Raw genomic sequence first — 23,548 nt, 5'->3', positions numbered from 1 at the left:
GACCATGGGAATGAGTAGTAGAAGGGGAAGAGGAAGGGGAAGCAGGTTCAGGGCTGGGCGTAGCGGGGGGGGGCGAAATGCTTCCGCCATGACTATCCCCTCTTTTGCTACGCATTTGGTGGCGAGTGCGCGCCATGACTATATTGATTTCAGAGTTATCAATTTGGGGGGCAAAGGTATTTCTGGGATTGGAGTGGCTGTTCAGAAGGAAAACAGAGGGATTCTGAGCGCAATTCAACTCACAGTGAGTCGTTTGGGAGAAGTGATAACCATTCCCCAAATCCACATAGCTGAGTATCCAACAACATCTGCCAGTGATGGTGTGAGAGCCCGGCTCCGCAGCTTGAGGAGGCATGAGTAGTTTAGCAGGGGAGGGAAGGATGAATTGTGGCTTGTGGAGGCCATAGCCTTATGCTTGCTGCAAATTTCTTTCTTGAGCTGCAGATTTATCGACTTGAGCACCAGATTAATGGTGCCTACAAGTCGACAATAATTTGCCATAAATTGACTTAGAAGGGGATGCAGGTGGCCATGTGGCCAAGCCGCTTGCCTTCCTTCAATCTAATCGTCATTAATTGCATAATGATCATCCGCATCCGGATATTAAACTCACTCATATTACATATACATTCAATTTAATTATTTATATAATAATATTAACGTTAATAAAAAAGTAAATGATAAAATATCCACTATCTTAATAAGATATTTTTACCTTTCCATTGGAAAATATCCTTTTTAATAATTTTTTTTAAAATAAAAATAATAAAAAACATTAATTAACCTTATACATATTCTATTTTTTAAATTAAAATTATAATTTAAAAAGGTGTATATATCCAATATATTTAAATTTTAAGTTTGTAATATTAAGGAGGAGGTATACCACTTCAAAATATCAATAATCTGTCACACTAATGCGAAAAAATTATAATTTAAAAAGGTGTATATATCCAATATATTTAAATTTTAAGTTTGTAATATTAAGGAGGAGGTATACCACTTCAAAATATCAATAATCTGTCACACTAATGCGAATTGAAGATTTTATAGTCAAAATTCTTATTTTGAGCTTTAAAGAAAACATGTTAGTTTGACAGCAAATCAAAACTAAAATTTAAATCGAAGAATTTGCATCAACAAGATGACCTCCAAAAATTAATCGTTTTATGGTAGTGTTGATTTTGATGCGTGCCACCTTCACACTGACAAGTACTAGCATGCATCGTCTCGTCGGGAAACATAAGAGTGGATGAAACAATTCAAAGGAATACAGTTTGTTTTGCTTTGTGAGGGGGGGGAGAGAAATCATGAAGCGTTACTTCCAGCCAGTGGAGAAGGACGGTTCCTTCAAAAAGCAGAAGGATCAGCTTACAGGCAACACCTCTCACTCTTCTCTTCCAACAAGCAACGGGACAGGACTGCCACCACAGGCAGAAGAAGCAAATGGCAGCGTGAAGAAGGAGCCCCTCAAGTTCATGTCATGGAACGCAAACAGTCTTTTACTGCGACTCAAGAAGAATCGAACCGAGATCGCCGATTTCGTTCAGCGCCTTGACCCTGACGTCATTGCGATTCAGGTCAGTTAATTTCAACATTTTCCTTCTCGTATTCGAGGTTATTCAGTGTACTTGCTCACAGAATACGACGGAGTCGGACTCAGGGGGGTGGGAATTGAACTCGTGACTCCTAAGTTTGCGGCTGAGCTTCTTCATTGAAGTCGAATCATTTCCAGTCTTTCTTGGTCTATTTTTCTTCCATGGTGCTGTTTATGACACCTCTGTCGTCTTCGCTTTGCAATCTTAGTTAGCCTCGTGATGCCCCCACTCTACATTTTTGCTTCATTGTGGATTTTTATTTTGGTTCCCTTAACCCCTCTTGGGGTTTTTGACAATATGCTTCCTATTATCACAGTGTGGCAAGTTTGCAGAAGATTGTGAATATTACAATGCAATGTAGCAGGCTTGCAACACTCTGGAAAGATTCCTTTCACCAAGAAGCCGTGAGCGGGGTATCAATTTTGCCAAAGTCGCCCAGAACTTGCTTCTTGCTGCAACTGGTTGAGATGGTCCGCTGTCATGGGCAAGACACCCATGAGGTTTAAAACATGTCTTTGGGGAGTTGAACCGTGGTGGAAGTTGTGAAGCACCGCCCCTTTACCATCCAACCAAGCCCCGTCGACTGCATTGTGGAATTTTGGCTTTGCCTCCAAGAGACCTTTCATCAACCATACTCAAAGATTGCTCATGTTCAGGGGGAGTTGGGAGAGTTTCAATTAGACATTCTCACAACCACAAAACCATATGGATAACTACTTTGCAGCAGTAGTTTGGTGGGTCCAAATGGCTTCAGGCATTCACTGCCTCAAGGTTCTATAGATGGGCACAAGGGGTTTGTGGCATACCACTTCATAATTGATTATAATATCATCTAATCTCAAATTCGTTATGACTGATCTTGCAAAGTTCATATTTCAACCAATTGGAATTCACAGCATGAAATTGAAAGATTGAAAGTTCTTATAGGTCGATGTCCACGGATAACCAGGCGGGACAATGCAAGCCTTGTTTTTTTGGGTAAGCTTGGTAGCACTACATTTTCATCATGTCCAATATATCACCCCGATCGGGGTGGGGAATTGAACCAGTGACTTCACATGAAGGACCTGGTCATCATCTATCCAAGACCCCGTGGGCATTTTGGGAATTTAGAAAAATGCTACTGAGAAATTAAAATAGGCTAAAGATATGGCATTTTACAAGTATCATGAAATGACAAAATAATTTTTTTGTTGTTGGAAACAATCATCTGTTGCACATTGAAGTAATGTATAAACTTGACTGTTTCCCCACTTAGACGCTGTGATCGAAATTGAAGGCCATACCTAATTTTTTTGGAAGGGAATTCTTGTACATACTTTTTCAACTTTGAGACTTTCAAGACAACTTTCATTCTATCAAAAAGAAATATTATGGACAAGAAGTTTACTTTCACCAATAATCTCCAAACTTCTCTCACTTGTCTTAGAGTATGACATCGATTTTTTCACATGCAATGAAGGTTATCCATGGGCCACCTTCATTTGCTTGTTGACTATGGTTGTTTATATGTCCAATGCATGTTGGGGTGACCAAAAACATCAACATTATTTTCTTTCATCCCTCACCACTAAAGATCAATTTTGAAGGGTTTACATAAATTTTTATGAAGGATGTTACTTCTTCAACTCTCATGTAGGTGGAAAAACTCAAAATCCCTAATCCAAGGATGCAACCTTGAGGTAAGCCTAGAAGAATTACCCTTGTCACCTCAGTATAGTTCTCTTTTCACTTTTGGTTGGCTCTCATAAGGCTAAAAGGGGTATCCCATGGTTACGGGGGGAGTGGCTCCACCCCCCCTCGAACCCGCCCCTGGAGCGCGCTCCCTAATTTTTTTTTTCACTCCCTAGCCATTTTTGCAATTTTTTTTTTGCAAAAATATTCCAAACACAATTGTTTTTCAAAGAAACAATAATTTTTGAGTGGGGCAGCCTAATGATGAAGCCTATGGACCTAGTATTGATATGCGATTCATGGAAATATTAAATTCTTAAAGTAAAAGAGACATTCTCCTTCATCTTCATTTTCATCATTTTACTTAAATTTTTAACATTACCATGAAATGACTCATGATGTTTTAGAGTGGTTCCGACCTCATTGGATTTCATATGGAGAGAGTAGAATTTTAGATCTCATTCAAAATCCAGCAGACTTATCAGTTTTTCAGGATTTCAAGATTGGAGGGATTGCAATGTTTCCATTAGATTTTGTCATGTACTAGGGTATGGAACTCGTATTTAATCAAGAGCACCAAATCCTCTATGTACCTTGATGTTAGTGACATTGGTTGTCAAACTCCTCTATCATGACCCTATTAAAAATGTACCCATCACTCGAACAAAATCTTGACTTGACATGCTATGTTTTTTTTATCTTATGTTAATGCTTAGAGGGTGATATTAATGACAAAGATCCCTATACAGATCCAAAGGTAATGACAAAGGTACCTCTGGACATTAATACTTAGAGGGTGATATTAATGACAAAGATCTTGATTTTTCAACACGACTAAGAAATTAGACATTTCTCGTGGCGGCAAGAGGCCCAAGCATTAGCAATAGATAATAGATTTACTTGTTTTTTCTAGTTTCTAGTAGTTTTTATAACTGTTGACTCTTTCATATTTATTATGATATTTTTTGTAAACAATATATGACAATATAAGTTTGAAGTTGGCAATTATAACTCATTGATAATGAATTATGAATATGATGCTTCGTGAAAGTTGAAAGTTGTTTTATTTCATTTCATTTTATAACATTTCATTTCATGTTAGAATTTTTATATAATTTTGGTGATCAATGATGATAAATGTTATGTATTGAACTTTGAAAGCTTGAAACTTTAGGATTGATGAATCATGAGACTCAATATCTTGTATGTTACTAACTTGTGGACGTGGTTGATGAAGATTATAACTTCTAGATGATTGATGTTATATGGTTCAGTATATGTTTTTATGCTTTTTATATCTAATTCATCATTCTACATTCTTTTGTTGACATATATGCATCAAAATATATAAAAATATATATTATATAAAAATTCGCTCCCGAATTGAGAGCTTTTGAAAATGTCGCTCCCCGGTCCCGCTTCCGGCTTTCGCTCCCGCTCCCGCTCCCAAGTAACCTTGGGGTATCCCTAGATGTGAATGATGAAATGAATTAAGTTTAGAAGATTTATGAATGGAGAGCCTTAGACTTATTAAATAAATTGTAATGATGATTGATGTATGATGCAAAGATTTAATTATGAAATACAAATGAGTTAAATCCAGTTCAAGATATGACCTTGAAAGTAAAGGACTCGACACTTAAAGAAATGCTTAGATGTGATGCTTCATGCAAGTAAATCCTAGCATTGATAAACCAAAGGATACATCAATTAGATCCAACTTAGATATTTTTAATTTGTAAGCATATGGATCTATGAATCAAATTTGGTGTTATTTGATTTGAAAAAGTGGTGAGAATTACTTGTTAACCCTATGTAATTGATTTAAAATACAGGTCAGTAGGTTTATTTGCAAATTTAATTTTAGCACAAAAATGTAAATTCCAGATTTGCTTAATGAGATAGTAGCCCAAGTAAATGATATGAAATTGAAACACAAATTAGGACTAAGCACAATTATGGGTTTTAATGAAAGAACCTTGAATAATTTCCATAATTGTGACTAAATGCAGCAAGTCTAGGAAATGATCTTTTATCTATGAAAAATTACTAGACTTGAAATGAAATCTAATGTAAGATATTCAGGAATTTACATCAGATTTCAAAAAACAAAGAAAATAAATGATTTTGGATTTTTTGTTGTTGAAAATGTAACTAGTGTCGGTCTTCATAATGAAATTAAAATGTACTATTGATGTAAATTATATTACTTATAATTATTTATTTTCTAGTCTAAGCATGTTCTTTATGCTTTTAGGGTTATTGAGTCAAAAATAAAATTTATTATGAGTCAAAGAAATGTATTCAAATCAAAGTCCCATTTGGACTTCTTGTAAGAAAAAGAAAAATTATTTTTCTTGAGTCAAAAAGAGTAAAAAATATCCTCCACAGACCAAGACGACCTAGAAGAGGCAGCCATTCGACCTCCTAGACATGTATATATACAAGGCAGTTCAACCTCATTTGATCACCATGTTTCACTACGATTTCTTTGCCAAGACAAGAAGAAAAGCAGCAAAATCAAAGGAGAGAGAAGACAAATTGATTTCTGCCCTAATTCTGTTCACACATGCAAGTTCTTTTTGTGGTTTGTTGAGGTTGCTACAGGGCCGAAATTTCAGGGATTGACCAGAATTCAATGATTTGATCAGCGTTGATTTGGCTCTTTGTGGCAGCCTTGGTCTTGGATATCTCACTTTGATCTGATTCTATAAGAAGAGGATTTTCTTGGGTTTCCCCCTTATGGGGTTTTGCCCTCTCTTGGAGCCTAATTTCTTGTGCTCTTTGTCTCTTGTGATATTCATGTTTTGTACATTTTTGGTAATTGCTTGATGAAGAGAATATAAATTTAATAAGAAGCCAACAAACATTCACAAGTAATTATCAAGTTAAGAGAAATCAATTATAATTTACAAGCATCTTGGTTTCTCAACATGGTTTCAGAGCTAAGGTGAAAGGATGGCAGTTTGAAGATCACATCTTGTTGGCATATTTGAAGACACTCCTACAACAACTATCTCCCTCTCAAAACACATTTGCAGCAGATGCACTTGAGGACACCCTTGCAACAATCATGTCTCTCTCTATTAGAGCAAAGAAAAAAGGACTGGTTGGGCAAAGTCACATTCGAATTTACTGTAACAAAAATTTTGTAGCATCATTTCTAGTCTGCAAGAATATTTCGGGTCTGTATCTGAGACATTAAAAGAGTGTATCATCAATGGCATCATCCATTCCTACAATGTGAATTTCAAGACATATCTTATCTCTGTAAAGCGAAGTTCCTATGCTATACTTTCTCTCTGTGATGTGAAGAATCCTGAGGCAAAGTATGAACCATTCTGAGACATACATACGAGTTCTCCGGTGTACTAATGATGACATATATCCGATTTCTTCTGTGCACTATTTCTTCTACAAGCTACCTAAGACATCACTATATCAATATGACATGGCATTATTCCTCTACAACTTGGATTGAGACCTATGAGGCAATATCACCATACAAGTTAAGAAAACAAAGCATCCGAATTTTGTGACAATCTACTATCATTTTGTGAAAAGAATACGATTGAACATATATTCATATACAAACACTGTTCTCAATTCAAAAGGTTCTAAGGCACTTCCCTAAAGTATCCAAAGCAACATATTTTTGAAGATCCACATCATCTGAAATTCTTACCAAGAACAATGAAGACAAAGTCAATGGCATGAACCTTCCAAATCTTACTATAACACTATATTGCAATGACATCCAAAAGCTCCTTTTATATGCAAGTTCTAAAGTTATATACTTAAGGAACAAAGGACAAAGTTTGTATAAAGGACAAAAGTGTGGCATGAATGCTCATCATGTGTGTTGTACTCTGTGGAACTTCTGAGGTGAACAAACAATATGATCAATATCAAAGTATAGAAGCCGAATAAGAAAACCTATTATCTCTGCGCTGATGCAAGCCATAGGAGGGACGTTACTAGGGGACAAATACATTATAATGTGAGCTACAAGAATAAGTATTCATGATGATATCAAACTACAATACTTACCATACATAACATCTGAGCTCTTTCACAACAATATAGTCTACATTATTCTCGATGGCAACACTCTTTTGAAGCACTCGAAGCTTACTCAAATAACAAAGAATGCGAATTCAGAGGCACTGTATACAAGGGATAGTATAAGTTCATCACTGTGTGATCCAAAATACTTTCATTAGTGCGAAGTCCTGAGGTATGATCTGGAGGTTTGGTACAAGAATAAAAGTTTGTCATCAAGATTCTAAGATTCACAATTGATGTTGAAGTTGACCTCGTTACAAATATTCGTGTTGGACAAAAGATTACTTTGTCTATGGTATGGTGGAAGGGACTGAAACTCTATGGAAGAAATCGAAATCATCATTAGAATTTGAGGTATTTGGAGTACATCTCTGAGGCACAAATGTATGAAGCAGCTGTACTATCCCTAACTTCCTTCCTATACGTAGAGGAAGGACTAGCCACATCAATAAAGCCGACATGTTTGAAAGGAACCAAGATAAAGCAAGCAACTCAATGAAATTTCTGAGGTTGAAGGAGTTGAGGCACCTTTGTTGAAGAATGTTGGCACTTGACAATTGAAGATAAAACAAAGGACCAAATCTTTGCAAAGAAGAGATAAGGTAAGGTTGTAGAGGTATGTATAATTTTTGTGTGCATTTCATGATCTATGTTGATTATATTAAGTTCACTAGGTCATGGAGATGATCATTTGAAAGATAGTAAAAGGGTCTGCATAAATATAGATTAGAGATAGTGACATGCAAGAGATTGTTGATATGTTAGCACACCAAGTATTTAATCACATATGAAGACTATGTCTTGTGATCAAGTAATGAAATGGATAAAAAGGCTTGTCAATAATATCTCTAGGGTTTTGCAGCTAATTCACTAGTATGCTTGTAGAATTTTGCAATTCTTGAATGATAGGTCTTGATGATTATGGAGAATCTAGGGTTTTTAAACCCTAACAAAGATTTGAGCTAAAAAACCCTAGAAATAGAAGCCCTAACTAATCGTTTATGCTGTAAAGAAAAGAAAAACCTAGCCCTTGAGAATGACAGGTATGACATCATGCTAATGTGGAAATAAGGTTTGTAAACAAATCCAAGATTAAGAAGGAGTTGACCTTCCTCAAAAGATAAGTACCCTACATCTTGTTTACTACTATTGTTATTATCTTTGTACTTTGTTCTTTTTGTTCTTTCATAGTCTTCTAACAAAGGTTGTAGGTCAAAAGAAGGATTATCTAAGATCAACTAACAGTTAGAAGATTTGGAAGAACGTGGCAAAACATGAAGATTAAAAAGGAGGAAGAAAAAAGTTGATTAGATGTTCACTACCTCCACTGGAAAGAGAGGGCACTGATTTGTTGATTCAAGAACATATTGACGGGTACTAATGTTGATAAAGATACTACTAATGTTTGGGAGATAATATGATTTCTTGAAGAATGTGAAGCTGGACAATGAGAAGAAAGTAATATTGACTTTAGAGGGAGCTCGAGGTAGTAATTGAAGGATCTTACAACTTGAAATTTGGAGCTATTGGATGGATACAATAATAATTGAAGTGTGGCAGAAAAACCAGAGAAGCTTGTGATCAAAAGAAGAAGATGACTGATCTAGGGCTATATCTTGTAGCAAAAAGAGTTATGATATCGTTGTACCGACAATTGATTAATTCGATCCTGGAACAGATTGATTGGGTTGACAGTGCTAATGAGATTACTATTGGAAGATGATATAATTTCTTGGAAAAGCGTGAAATCAGAATTTAGTTACAGAACGAAGAAAGAAGATGTGAAGGCTTGTATGATCAATTGTAAAGAAGTTTGGCTCCATAAGATGTTTGACTACTTGATGACATGATTCAAAGCTGCATGAAGATTGTCAGAGAACCATGAAGGTCAAAGTGTTTTATGTTTCAAGAGTATGATGTAGATAGGAGCCGAGAAGCTACAATAGATCTCCACGGAAGAACTAGTAGCCGGTGCATCGATGTGTACTTTTGAGACAATCTTAGGCTTGTGGTTATTCCTCCCTGTTTGAAAGGGAGTGAGGATTTCCTCCCTAGTTGAGAGGGAGTGAGGATGGACACTGTATTCTCCATGTGTCATGCACTATGGCCAGGACTAATAGTTGTAAGCCTAGTGAAGGCACTGGTAGGGAGAATGGTGGATTGGATAAGCATTTGGGACCGATATTCTTTGAGGATTTGGATCCAAGATAAGAATAGTCCTGAGGACTAATATTCTTTAAGGATGGGTGATATCCAAGATAAGAATAGTCCTGTAAGGACATACTTGGTGAACATTCGAATGGGGTATGTGCCTTGAGAGGCGGTGGTGGTGTCCAAATTTATGCCTCCCAACATTGTGCTTTGATCTAGTGGAGAGATAGAGCTTGTTAGTCAAGGCCTTGCTATTTTTGACAATGTTGGTTATGTTGTTATAATGATGCTTATCAATCCGAATCCCTTCTTATGATAATATTTCAATTTGAGAGTATCCTGTTGTGTCATTATGAATACCTCCCTAGTTAAGAGGGAGTGTTGAAAATGTAACTAGTGTCAGTCTTCATAATGAAATTCAAATGTACTATTGATGTCATTATTATATTCATTATTATTATTTATTTTCTAGTCTAAGCATGTTCTTCATGCTTTTAGGGTCATTGAGTCAAAAAGAGAATTTATTATGAGTCAAAGAAATGTATTTGAGTCAAAGTCCCATTTGGACTTCTTGTAAGAAAAAAGAAAAAATATTTTTCTTAAGTAAAAAAGAGTCAAAAATGCCCTCCACAGACTAAGTCGGCCCTCCTGGACACGTCGGCCTAGAAGAGACAGGACATGTATGTATACAAAGCAATTTGACCTCATTTGATCACCAAATTCACATTGATTTTTGTGCCAAGAAAAGAAGAATACAAATTGATTTATGTCCTAATTTTGTTCACAGGTGCGAGTTCTTTTTGCAGTTTTCTGAGGCTATTACAGGGCCAAAATTTCACGGCTCGAAATTTCAGGGATTGACCAGAATTTAGTGATTTGACCCGCGTTGACTTTTATTGACTATGACTTGTTGGATATGGCTTAGAGGAGGGTTGACTTGGGTCTTTGTGGCAGTCTTGGTCTTGGTATTGGGTCTTGGATATATCACTTTGATCTGATTCTATAAAAAGAGGATTTTCTTGGGTTTTTCCCCTTATGGGGGTTTTGCCCTGGCTTGGAGCCTAATTTCTTATGTTCTTTGTCTCTTGTGATCTTCATGTTTTGTGTATTTTTGGTAATTGCTTGATGAAGAGAATATGAATTTAATAAGAAGCCAACATACATTTACAAGTAATTATCAAGTTAAGAGAAATCAACAATAATCTACAAGCATCTTGGTTTCTCAACATTTATATGGTGGTTGAAAAGAGAAATTAGCGCTAAATAAATCCTAGGGCTTGATACCGCAATTTAGTAGGGCCCTAAGATGGGAAACCTAAGGGACACCTACTAGACTAAGTGACAACAATGGGACAGTGACCCACTGTGACCTCAGTCAATGTCCCTTGCTCTTACCTCAGTCAATGTCCCTTGCTCTTTACGGACTTTCACAAATGGGAGGAGTCCCAATAGGTAGGAAATCACTTGAAATGGATATGTCAATAACTAGGGACTAAGTGATTTTGCAAAGCCCATTCAAGGAGAGACACAATAAAGGCTCAATGCTTCAAAGAAGCTAACACGCTCTCCAAGAAAGACCTTGGGGAGAGAAGATCAAGACCTAGGGTTTGAGATATGCAATGGTAATATGTATTCCTAAGGTCAAGACTTTAGGGGATGAGGTAGGACCTCTCAAAGGAGCTCTATGTAATGATTTAACACTTCTAAAAGGCTCTTCACTCTCTTTGAAAGACCTAAGGAAGGCTTGTGCTAGACCTAGGGTTTTATGAATAAGCATGGGAAGAAATACTTCCAAGGTACTTGCTAGGTCAAGGCAAGGGAGGAGAAAGGGCTTCTTATGATTTATTCCAATGAATACTAAGCTCATACAATCCTCAAAAAGTCCCTAAAGTGAGAGAGAAAGATCTAGGTTTCCCTCTTGGTGTGGCACCTAGGGCAAGATATTTTATGGATGAAGCTCGAGCGAATGCCCACCAAACTTGGAGTATAGGTAGCCTAGACCCTAGGCTTGATGTATGGACCCCTGGATTCACAAAAAATCTCCTCCCTAAAATTTTGCGCAAGCCTTAGATTTGCGCTCTACCTTTAGGGGACCGAAATTTAGGAGGAAAAAATATGGAGAAGAGAAGAGTTGATCACCAAACTTCTTGGACTAGTGCCTAGTCCTTTGGGCTATAGAGTCTTAGATGATTTAAAATTGGCCAAAACCGTCCTTAAGGAGGCTAAAGATTGATGCCCTAACAACCAACCTTTAACATTACTGACTGAATATTTATGGAGTTTTATGGAAGAAAGACAAAATTTCATCCACTAGGAACATTCATCATTTTCCATACAATGAGTAACATATGCAATTGCCAACCAAAAAGCTTTCCAAAATTGATTTTCAACAATTAGGGCACAATAACATTAACCTAGTTGCAACAATTCCATACATTAGACATAATTCCAAGAAAATATTCAACAAGAAGCACTTACAAGATGACAATATGATATCCATCCACAAATCATGAGATAGCTCCAAAGAAGATAAAAAATTTCAGCCCCAACTGTCAAAATGCATCTAAGAATCTCCAATAGTCTCTAAAGAAAAATTGCGAGTTCTTTTACAAGAGAAGAATCCAAGTGATGATGATGAGTTCTCACAAATGAGACTCACTTCTATTTATATGAGTCTCTCCTAAGTCGAATAAGCCTAATGAGCCCCCAAAATTATAAAATAACATGCAAAGAACAAGCCTTGGTTACAAGCCAACCAAGTAGCTATCACATGTTATGAAAAATTCATCCATAAGTAAGCCGAATTGATGACATCATGATGTAGAAGGGTCGTTGGAGGGCCTTGGTGAGTCCTCTAAGTGCCATGATGAGAGGGAGGGCTCCAATAAAGATGAATTAGGGGATGGTCCCTAATTTTCCAGGTAAGTCATCATGTGGGTCCCCAAAGTGGGTTTGGGTCACATCTATTGGTCTCATGGGTCCCCAAGTGAGGTCCCCAAGTGAAATAAAAGCCTGTACAATGCTCCAAATGAGGGCTCTGATGATGGTGCCTACCCTCCCATGTCTCAAGGATGAGACGGACCTCATATGGGCCTTGGATCAACTGCGCTAATCATGCTAAGCCAATTGGGTCATGCTAGTCCAAGTGCATCATCTCGCAGATAATGTGGGGCAATGAACAAATTAATGAAAGTGCCGAGGGTGCCCATGGCATGAAATGATGCTTTAACACTTGGAGTCCCATGGCTCTCATCGCATCCCTTACAAATATCAATATGATCCTCTAGTTGGCTTGGGCCCCAATTAAGTTGCCCAACCCATGATGAAACCACCTACCAATTACATATAAGATTTGTTGTCGCACAAAGTGTCTAGGCACCGCAACAATGCTCAAAGTAAGGGCTGTCACTCTAATCCTTTCTCACTCTGTTTAGACTCTCTCCTAGACAAGTCAAGGGGGGTAGTCCCTAAGGTGAATGAATGAGAATAGCCTGTGGAACACAGGCTCTAGGAGACTTGAAGATGGAAAACCTAATGAATTTAGGACAAATCTTGGTTAACTGAGATGAATAGATTAAACACAAGACACATCCACAAGATAGAAATGATTATAGACTAGTGCCTTCGTATTCGATTAACCATAGATTAAGTAAAAACAAGTTATCCAAAGCAATTTACAAATGTGACGAATAGTGACAATCATGAACGAATAAATGTAAACACCCAAAACTTTATCATGCAAGAGATTCTAGATTTAAAATGATTTTCATTAATGACCCAGATCTAGAATTAATTAACTTTCTCCTATCGCCAATATAACGTTTGAAATATTAGTCGCACTTGACAATAGAGAAATATTACCACAGAATGACACCAAGGAAATTTATGTAATCAATTCAATTGTTCCTTAGGAAATTAATTTAATGTGGTAAATGAAGAAATTAAATTTTTAATATGACAAAGTAAATCAAAAGGATTAATAAATTGAAATTTTAATGGGCCATAGGCCACATTAAATTTTTTTATGTGAAAGCACAAATCCTTTTTTAATTTAATTCCTTAGTCACCAGAATTAATTTTTTTTTAGAATTTTTTAATGTTTTAGATTTTTAGGATTTTTTAAATGTTTTAGATTTTTAAAATTTTTGAGATTTTAGATTTTTTAGACTTTTTGATGAAAATAAATAAAATCAAAATAAAAAATCAAATCGAAAATAAAAGGGAAATAAAAAATCAAAATCAAAAAATCATAAATAAAAACAAAAATAAATGAAATCAAAAAATAAAAATCAGAAATAAGAATTAATATAAAATCGAATCTCAAATAAAAAAATGAAAAGTATTCTAACCCTAATCTCTACGCATATACATATTAAAAAAAAGAAATGAGAAACTACCCAATGTATATGAAATGTAAATGAAATAAAAAAATTCGAATGCGTGAAGGGAAGCTGACCTAACATACATCAAATAAAAATAAAAAAAATCAAAATGTCTTCTTGTGTTTGTGCATACAGGCTCGGACGGTGACGACAGGGCAATGGAGATGGAGCAGCGGCTTTGAAGGAATGACACAACAGAAGTGTGGAAGGAGCAGCGATGGGAGAAGCTGCGGACAATGATGAGCTGAGCGATGGGTTGGCAGAGGGTATGTAGAGAGAGACGCGACTGTTTAGAGAGCAGAATGCGGGTGACAGCAGCTCGACGGAGATGTAGGTCGAAGAGAGAGGAGACGCTGTGGAGAAGAATGAGGCAGTAGATTGTTTGATGGAGGATGACAGTGAGGGAATGCTGCAGAGATAAGGCAACACTTGGAGTTGCAAAACGCAGATGTATGGCAGCGAGAGGAAGAGTGATGACAAGGGAGAATGCAGCAAAGAAACCCAAAATTTTCTAGAAACCTCAAAACATAAAAAATTGAAATTTTGCAGGGACCCAAAAAACCAGCCAACAAACCAATCAACGAAAATGGTAGCCCAGAAACTCTTTGAGAAATTTCCGAAATCTTAATTAAAATGTTGAATCCACTTGCTTTAGATTTAACCCTGAAACTCTCAAGAAAATTTCTAGATCTAAAATTTTTTGAACCCTTATAAAAATTTCTAGATTTAAAACTCTTTAAACCCTTGGACTGCAAAATTAATTTGAATAATATTCCTGCAAAATGATGTTGATGAACCCCAGAGATCCAGATCTTACCCTCCAGGGCCTAGATCTGGACTCTATACAAATTTCTTCCTCAAATCTATAGCTGCAAGACAACAAGAAACACCCAAATGATATATACAATGATAAAACTAAAACCCAGAAAAACCCAAGTCAGAAAACCAAAAATAATTTACAGATCTATGTACAAGAATGGTAGATCTATCAGATCTGAGGAGTATGAGTCCAACTCTGCTCCTAGATCTAATAATTTAAGGCTCTCAACAACCTGATTTATCAATTTTGTACATAAAAAATTAAAATTTTTAAATTTTAAAGGAGGTGCTTAGCTTGAAACCCTTCATGCATCACCAGTAAAAATCTTATGATAAGCCCGTGATTAAATTTAGCTAGGCTCTTTAGAAAACACGGATCGAGAGTTGGTTGGTCCAATTGAAAACTTCCCCTAACGTCGGGGATCTAATAATCAAGACTTTCCTGCAAAACTCAATTTAGCCATCAAAAAAGAGCGAGAAAACAATAATAAAACTCAGACAAATAGAGATACCTGCTATTACGTTAAGAATTTAGATTATTATTCAAACCCCAGCGACTGAGCAAGATACCTGTACTCAAATCACTCTTCGAAAGCTATCATCAATGGCTAAAAAAAAATTACACATGAAAACGACACATCTTACAGTGTTTCCATGAAAAGTAACACCGACGAAAATTAACCCCAAAGTATTTTTTTATTATTCAGAAAATGATTACATGAGCTTTTCGCTTAGCACACGACTCAAAGGTCGGATAAATTGACTGACAAATGACTTCCTATTTAAAGATAAATCCTCCAATGGCTAGTTCGAGTGATCCTTGTCAAAGCAATTTCGATTGTTGATGAAGATTAAAATTTCTTTTAATCTCATCTGTTGAAATATTTAAATATTTGGGGAAATTCGAAATTTTCAATTAAATGCATTTTAATTAATTCAAAAATTAAATTTTTGAATTAATTTCCCAAAAAATTTGACTTTGACTTAACCCCAGGGATCAAAGGCTTAAAATTTATCAAAATAATTAATTTACCTTAGTCCCTGGACCTCTTAAAATTTAATTTTTAAGGACCGACGAATTTTTCCTTTGGAGAATTTAAATTTACCTAGGACCTAGAATTAATTAAATTTCAATTAAATGCATTTTAATTAATTCAAAAATTAAATTTTTGAGTTAATTTCCCAAAAAAATTGACTTTGACTTAACCCCAGGGATTAAAGGCTTAAAATTTATCAAAATAATTAATTTACCTTAGTCCCTGGACCTCTTAAAATTTAATTTTTAAGGATCGACGAATTTTGCTTTTGGAAAATTTAAATTTACCTAGGACCTAGAATTAATTAAATTTCTGGCTTAGGATTTTAATTAATTTTTGACCAGAAAATTTAATTAATTAACATATTAGGGAATAAATTATTTTTCCAATCCTCAAGACACTTTACATCATGATTTTTATATTTTTTATATCTTAAGAGGGAAAACCCATTTGTAAAAGACCCTCACCGACTACCCATTTCTGCGACACAAATATAATCCAACAAACCAAACAATTTGTAATAAAATAACCTAACCAAATCGTCAGGATTATTCCCAAATTACTTTTCATAGACTCGATCTAGAACACTAGGACTCGCCTAAGATCCCAGTGACAAAATCCATTTCGACTTTGGGGTAAGATTGAAGGAAAACTTTTCCGACCATCGAAGAATGGATCGGTGAGACAAAAAACCTCCCGGAATGTAGATCGTCACCAGAAAAGTAGGTTTACCTAGGTAATTACATACACGACACAGATCTGCTGAGATTATTTACATTATACACATGCAGAAAGGGTTTACATAACATCTTGGAAGTGAAACTGATGATGATAGTTGTACGGCACAAACACATCGATCAGGCGCTATCCCTTTTGCGAAAAAAGGGGGTGTACTGCTATGGGTCGTTGACACGTAGTGGTCAACTAGATCCAAAGTGCTTCCTCACCATCAGGTACAATAATTCATTAGTGCTTCTAAGTGAACCAAGTTTGTTAATCAAGAGCACAAATGAGACTTCATAATGGGTTTCCCTTCCAAATTTGGGGCTTTAAGCATGTAACAGTGTTACCTCCCTAGGTAGGAGTAGCTAATAAACAACCCTATTAGGTGTTCCTAGCCCCTAAGGGTAAAGATAGGTCCAAGGCACATCCTTCAATTGATAGTGGTCATGTGAATAATGATGAGGTGGGAAGGGAGACATGGGTCTCAAAGCCAAATGCCATGGGTTCAAGAGTGGTAATGATGAGGGATGTCCACATATTTAGGTGTATACATGTATGAGGGAGCAATCATGGATATATGAGTTACTCCGACCTTTGTTTTTTCACCTTTCTTTATTTTGCCTTTTGCCTTTTCTTGATATTTCTTTGTATTACTGCTTAAGGCTCCGAGAGATGAGAACATGTTGTGTATGATATAAGCAATTCATCACCCACCAGGATTGGGACGTGCACGAGTTCCTTAATGATGTGGGGCACTCATGGGGCCCTAGGAACCAAGGTGATGGCCATAATGAAGGGGTAGAGCTCATGTATGGATTTTGTCCACTTTTTATTATTATAATGTCCCGACCATCTTTTGCATTTTATAATATTCTTTTCTTTTGTTTGTGGCCATGATATGCTTTTAACCTTTTTTTTAAAACTGCATCAACCTTTGGTGCAACATTTCCAGGCCCAACCCAAACATGTGGACAAGGGGAGGGGGTATAGGGCTTCGAGAGATGAGAACATGTTGTGTATGATATAAGCAATTCATCACCCACTAGCGGTTGGGACGTGCATGGGTTCCTTAATGATGTGAGGCACTCATGGGGCCCTAGGAACCAAGGTGTTGGCCATAATGAAGGGGTAGAGCTCATGTATGGTTTTTGCCCACGTGTTATTTTAATGTCCCGACCATCTTTTGCATTTTATAATATTCTTTTCTTTTGTTTGTGGCCATGATATGCTTTTAACCCTTTTTTTTATAAATTGCATCAACCTTTGGGGCAACATTTCTAGGCCTGACCCAAACATGTGGACAAGGGGAGGGGGTATACTAGTGCCTTGTGGACCCAGCGATCATGTGGACCCAACTAGGGAAAATGATGAAATAGGGCTTGTAATGTGCAACGGGGAGTGAAAGTGTGAAATGGGAAAACAGGTTACGTTACCAAAATCGAGGTTTCACAAGTAGTGCCCTTCCTGAAGCTATAAGTCAATAGGGGAGATACAATGGGACTAGGATTTAAGATTAACCCCTCATTTAAGGTGAGGGAACAAACTTACAGTCAAAACCCCTCCTCTTTCCAAGTCACCCAATAATCCATGTCCAATGTGCCCAAGGCAAAACAAGCATAAGCACTCAATCACACAAAGGAAAACATACCTTTAGGATTGGATGGCCCACCTTCAAACATACGCTATCGATAGATGGGCGAGGGGACATATGACTAGCTCAGGGAGCAAAGATCAAATGGCACAATATATCGGCTACATTGGTGTCTGGGAGGGGTTGCTGGTTGCCGATTGAAGACAATTCTAGGAAAAAAATCCTCCTATGGGGTCACCCACTTTTGGTGGTTAACAAGGCTTATGGAGCCAATAACACTATATAAGAGGGCTATTTTCCTATGTAATTAGGGATGGAAATGAGGCATAAAGCACACTAGATCCCCCCAAATATTGCTGGAAAATAAGGTTGAAATTTCATAAAGAAGGGCTTGTTAAATTTGGACAACTAGGTCCAAACTCCATGTTCTGATGCTCAGATTAAGAGGCTAATATTTTTGTTTGATTCCTCTTTCTGAGAGGTGTAAAATCCATATAAAAATAGTCTTAATCCAATGAGCAGAACTTATATTTTGAATTTATTATTCTTAATAAATTATATGTGCAAAGGTCAGCCAGTTTTGTAATGTAGGCTCACGTGCCCAACAGATGTGTCACACACCCTCATTGATGGATATATATATATATATATATAGGAAAAGTTGGAGAGAATTTGATCACAACACAACTCACATCTTCCTCTCTCATCCTTAAAAGTACGAGCTACCTGGAGGACGAATTTCAGCCACACGTGGGAAGGACGAAGAGGATTTTTCTGCTGCTAGGGTTTCTGCTGCTAGGGTTTCGCAGAAGTTTGACCAGCGTTGACTTTGGTCAACACTTGGTCCAAACAAGCTGAAAACTTGTGGGAGGTTCGATTTTTGAAGGCCATACTACCTGGCACAAAAATCGAGGTCAAAGGGTTGACCGTTTTGCTGCTGCGTTGACTTTTAGCTTGCTGCCCCTGCGTTGACTTTTCAGGACAACGTTGACTTTTGTAGAACTGACTTGGGTTGACTCATCTACTGGTTGGAGGGTTGTTGTGACACATGCTGGGCTGGCTGACCAAAGGAGACTTTGCTGGTTGAAGCATCCTGTTGACCGCCGAAACAAACACATACATTTTTCTTGTTTCTGATTTGTCTTCTGTAAGATATGCTTATATGTTCTATCTGCATTTTGCTTATCTACTTGTATGATTGCTGTGAGAAAAGTGAAATTGCTCTTAGCATAGAACATCTACAAAACTTTACATGGTATCGGAGCTGAGGTGAAGACAAACTCTATCTATAGCAATCATCATCGAAGGAAATGGATTCTTCTAAGCTTGAATTCAGGGAGAATGACAAGCTGACTGGAAGTGATGACTTCCATGCCTGGAAGATGTTATTAGATCTCAAATTAGAAGATCATGATCTCCTAGATCATGTGACAGGGAAGATTCAAGAACCTCCATCAAATGCCTCTGCTGCTGTTAAACACAAATATAAGAAGGGAGAAATCAGAGCAAAACTGCTGATCAGGGAATCCATAAATAAGAGTCTGGTTGCCTACATAGCTGAACTAGGCACATCCAAGGAGATGTATGACAAGCTGATACTTATGTTCCGAGTAAACAATGTGAACCAAGTGCTATTCCTCAAGAACAAGTTGAAGAATATGAAGAAGGGCCGAGACGAGTCTATTCAAACTTTCTTTATGAAGTTGACCGAAACCAGGAACAATCTGCTAGCTATTGGGGAGACAATAGCTGATCGTGAGATGGTTCTCACCGCACTTGGAGGACTTCCATATGAATGGCAAGTATTCACAACTACCATTCTCAACAATAATACCATCCCTAACTTTGATGAGCTTCTGTCTAGATGTATGCAAGAAGAAACAAGGATGAAGGAATTTGATAATGAAAGAAATGCTGCCTATGTTGCTCATTCCCGAAAGAAGAACTCTGGTGTTTCCAAGGACAAAGGAAGGACTAAGACTCAAAAGAAGAAGGGAAAATGTTTCACCTGCCATAGGACTGGACACTATGCTAGAGAATGCCCCTTCCAGAAGAATTCTCCCGATAGTGACGACAACAACAACAACCGAAGGAATGGGAATCAAAGAAATGACAAATCCAAAGGAAAGAGGAAGGCTCACTTTGAAGGAAACCATCCACCTTCTAAAAGGACCAGAAATACCAGGTATGAGGAGTCTAATGTTGTTGATAAAAGAAATGAGTATATTCTAATATCTGCTCTCTCAGCTGCATCTCTGCCCGACACTATGGATGTCTGGCTAATCGATAGTGGTGCCTCAAGACACATCACCGGATTCAAGGAAGCACTTTCTGACATGGTTGAAAGGGATACTAATCTAGAAATTACCCTTGGGGATAATGCCACTTATCCTGTGAAAGGGACCGGGACTGTGACCCTCCACTTGTCTCAAGGACAAGTCCTCCATCTACAAGATGTACTCTATGTACCCAAATTGAAGAAGAACCTTGTGTCTGTATCTGCCATGGAAGACAAAGGATTCAATGTAACTTTCTCTGATGGAAAGGTACTCATGTGGAAGAAGAGCTTCAAGGAAGCTATCTCAATTGGTTTTAGAGTTGGTACACTCTACCAGGTTGGAGGGAGTCCATTGGGAGCTATGACTTGTGATACTATCCGTCAAACCGAACTATGGCACCGAAGATTTGGAAACCTTCATTACAAGGCTCTTCCCGAAGCAAGGAAGGTGGTGACAGGGATGCCTGATTTTGGAAATAATCATAAAGGTGTATGTAAGGGCTGTGCTGAAGGAAAACATACAAGGGGACCTTTCCCCTCAAGTGTCACAAAGACATCTGAGATATTGCAACTGGTCCATTCTGATCTTTCCGGTATGTTGCCTGTAACATCCCTGGGGGGATGTTCTTACTATATGACATTTACTGATGACTTCTCTCGCAAAACCTGGATATACTTCTTGAAGAAGAAGGATGAGGCTTTCATGTGGTTCCGTACCTTCAAAGCCTTGGTGGAAAATATGACCGGAAAGAAGATCAAGATTTTGAGGACTGACAATGGCACTGAATATGAGTCAAATGAGTTCAAAAACTTTTGCAGAGAAGCTGGCATTAAGAGGGAGACTACCACTGCATATACTCCTGAGCAGAATGGTGTTGCTGAACGCAAGAATAGGACTATTGTGGAAGCTGCCCGTGCCATGCTATGTGACCAGGGTCTTCCAAAGTTTCTGTGGGGAGAAGCTGCAAATACTGCTGTGTACATTCAAAACCGATGCCCTCATTCCGCTTTGGACTCCAAAACTCCCGAAGAGGTTTTCTCTGGTAAGAAACCTGATGTCTCACATTTTAGAATTTTTGGATGTCCTGTCTATTTTCATGTGCCGAAAGAAAAGAGAAGTAAGCTGGATGCTACTGGGAAGAAAGGAATGTTTGTGGGCTACAGTGAGACTTCTAAGGCATATAGAGTCTATGTACCTGGTCAAAGGGAAGTAGAGATAAGCCATGATGTCACTTTTGACGAAGATGCTTCCCTGAAGAAAGTAGTAGATCTTCCTAGATCTGAAGAAAACCATGAAGAAAGACCTGGAAATCTGGAAGAACCCCAGGATGAGACTATGCCTGATGTTGAAGAGCCAATGGACCCTATTGATCCTTCCCCTTCTCTAGGAAAGAGGCCATCATGGCTCAGGGACACCCTCGAAGATGCTGAGGGTCATGCTGCCCCAAGGGGAACATTCCGAGAAAGCAAGAAGCCGTGTAGATACCAAGGGTATCTAGCTGCCATGAGTACTATTATACAATCTGAACCTGGATCTTTTGAAGAAGCCATCAAGCATCAAGTCTGGAAGGATGCTATGCATGAAGAATATGAGGCTATTATGAAGAATGATGTCTGGGATGTGGTCCCGAGACCGAAGGACAAATCTGTTGTCACCGCTAAATGGCTCTACAAGATTAAACATGGATCTGATGGGAGTGCTGAAAAGTTTAAGGCAAGATTTGTTGCCCGTGGCTTCTCTCAAAAGGAAGGAATTGACTATGACGATATATTTGCACCTGTGGCTCGATATACCACCATCCGATCCATCATAGCCCTTGCTGCTACGCAAGGATGGAGTCTTCATCAGATGGATGTCAAGACTGCTTTTCTGCATGGTGCAATAAAGGAAGAGGTGTATGTAGAACAACCTCTGGGATTTGAAGTTCAAGATCGAGACACTTATGTCTGCAGGTTGAAGAAAGCCCTCTATGGGTTAAAGCAAGCACCCAGAGCTTGGTATGAGAGGATGGACAGTTACTTGATGAAGCTGGGCTTCACTCGAAGCAATGCTGATCCAAACCTTTACTTTAAGGTTGAGGAAGGAAAGCCTCTCATTCTAGTGCTGTATGTGGACGACCTCTTCCTGACAGGTGATGACCCTCTCATTCATCAATGTAAGAGGGAGCTTGCTGCTGAGTTCGAGATGAAAGACCTAGGACTGATGCACTATTTCCTAGGCCTGGAGGTCTGGCAGAGACCTGGAGAGATTTTCCTTTCTCAAGGAAAGTATATTGTGAAGCTTCTGGAAAGATTTGGGATGGTGGACTGTAAGTCCGTGTCGACACCAATGGAACTCAACTTTAAGAAGTTGAGTGGCAGCGCTGCAGGGCCTATCTTGGCCAATCCTACTGAGTATCGTCAACTCATAGGAGCTTTGATGTTCTTAGTGAACACCCGTCCGGACATATGTTTTGCAGTGAATACTTTGAGTCAACAGATGGTTGAGCCTCATCATTTTCACTGGGTTGGTGCCAAGAATCTTTTGAGATATCTTCGGGGCACGATAAACCATGGGCTGAGATACACTGCCGGGAGTGTGATACTCCGGGGATATACTGATGCCGATTGGGCTGGCAGTGTGGTGGATCGTAAGAGCACATCTGGATGCTGTTTCAATCTTGGTTCTGCTTCGATTTCATGGATGAGCAGGAAGCAGAAGTCGGTGGCTTTGAGCACCGCGGAGGCCGAATACATTGCTGCTAGTATGGCCTGTTGTGAAGCAGTTTGGTTGAGGAAGCTCTTTAGTGAGCTGTTCCAACATGTCCTAGATACCACTGTAATACTCTGTGATAATCAGAGTGGGATTCGTATGACTGAGAATCTTGTGTTCCACGACCGATCCAAGCATATTGATATCAGGGACCACTTTAGCCGGGATATGGTACAGCAAGGCGCCGTAAGGCTCGATCATATAGGAACTGATGAGCAGGTCGCGGATATTCTCACTAAGCCCCTGGGGAAGGTCAAGTTCCTAACCTTCCGTGAGAGTCTTGGTGTCGTGGAAAGACCCTATGATGTGGGTCCTGTTGGACGATGAGCTCTGGGGGGCTTTGGGGATAGCTTCTCGGAGCTATAAGCACTCATAATGCTTCTGCCCCACCCTTGTGATTATTGAGCTGGTTCGCCACTCATTTAATCTGTGCCCCGTATGCATCCTACCCATTGAGTTCAGGGCTCATGGGAAGTAC

General features: G+C 38.2%; 1 protein-coding gene across 2 annotated transcripts in view; it reads left to right on the top strand.

Moving 5' to 3' along the window:
• The first annotated feature begins 1,135 nt into the window (after positions 1–1,135).
• LOC149205638 (DNA-(apurinic or apyrimidinic site) endonuclease-like) overlaps positions 1,136–23,548 on the top strand; it is a 447,710-nt gene continuing 425,297 nt past the window's right edge. For both annotated transcript variants that reach the window (XM_089395132.1, XM_089395131.1), the window contains exon 1: positions 1,136–1,580. In XM_089395132.1, coding sequence (XP_089251258.1) covers positions 1,311–1,580 — 270 coding nt within the window. In that variant the 5' untranslated portion in view covers positions 1,136–1,310. The remainder of the gene's footprint in view (positions 1,581–23,548) is intronic.

The sequence above is a fragment of the Pinus tabuliformis genome, chromosome 1_2 (genome assembly GCF_031772625.1).
Source record: "Pinus tabuliformis cultivar Carrire ecotype Pingquan chromosome 1_2, CPIR1, whole genome shotgun sequence".
NCBI lineage: Eukaryota > Viridiplantae > Streptophyta > Pinopsida > Pinales > Pinaceae > Pinus > Pinus tabuliformis.
The sequence above is the reverse complement of the archived record's forward strand: the minus strand, read 5'-3'. Positions and strand labels throughout refer to the sequence as shown.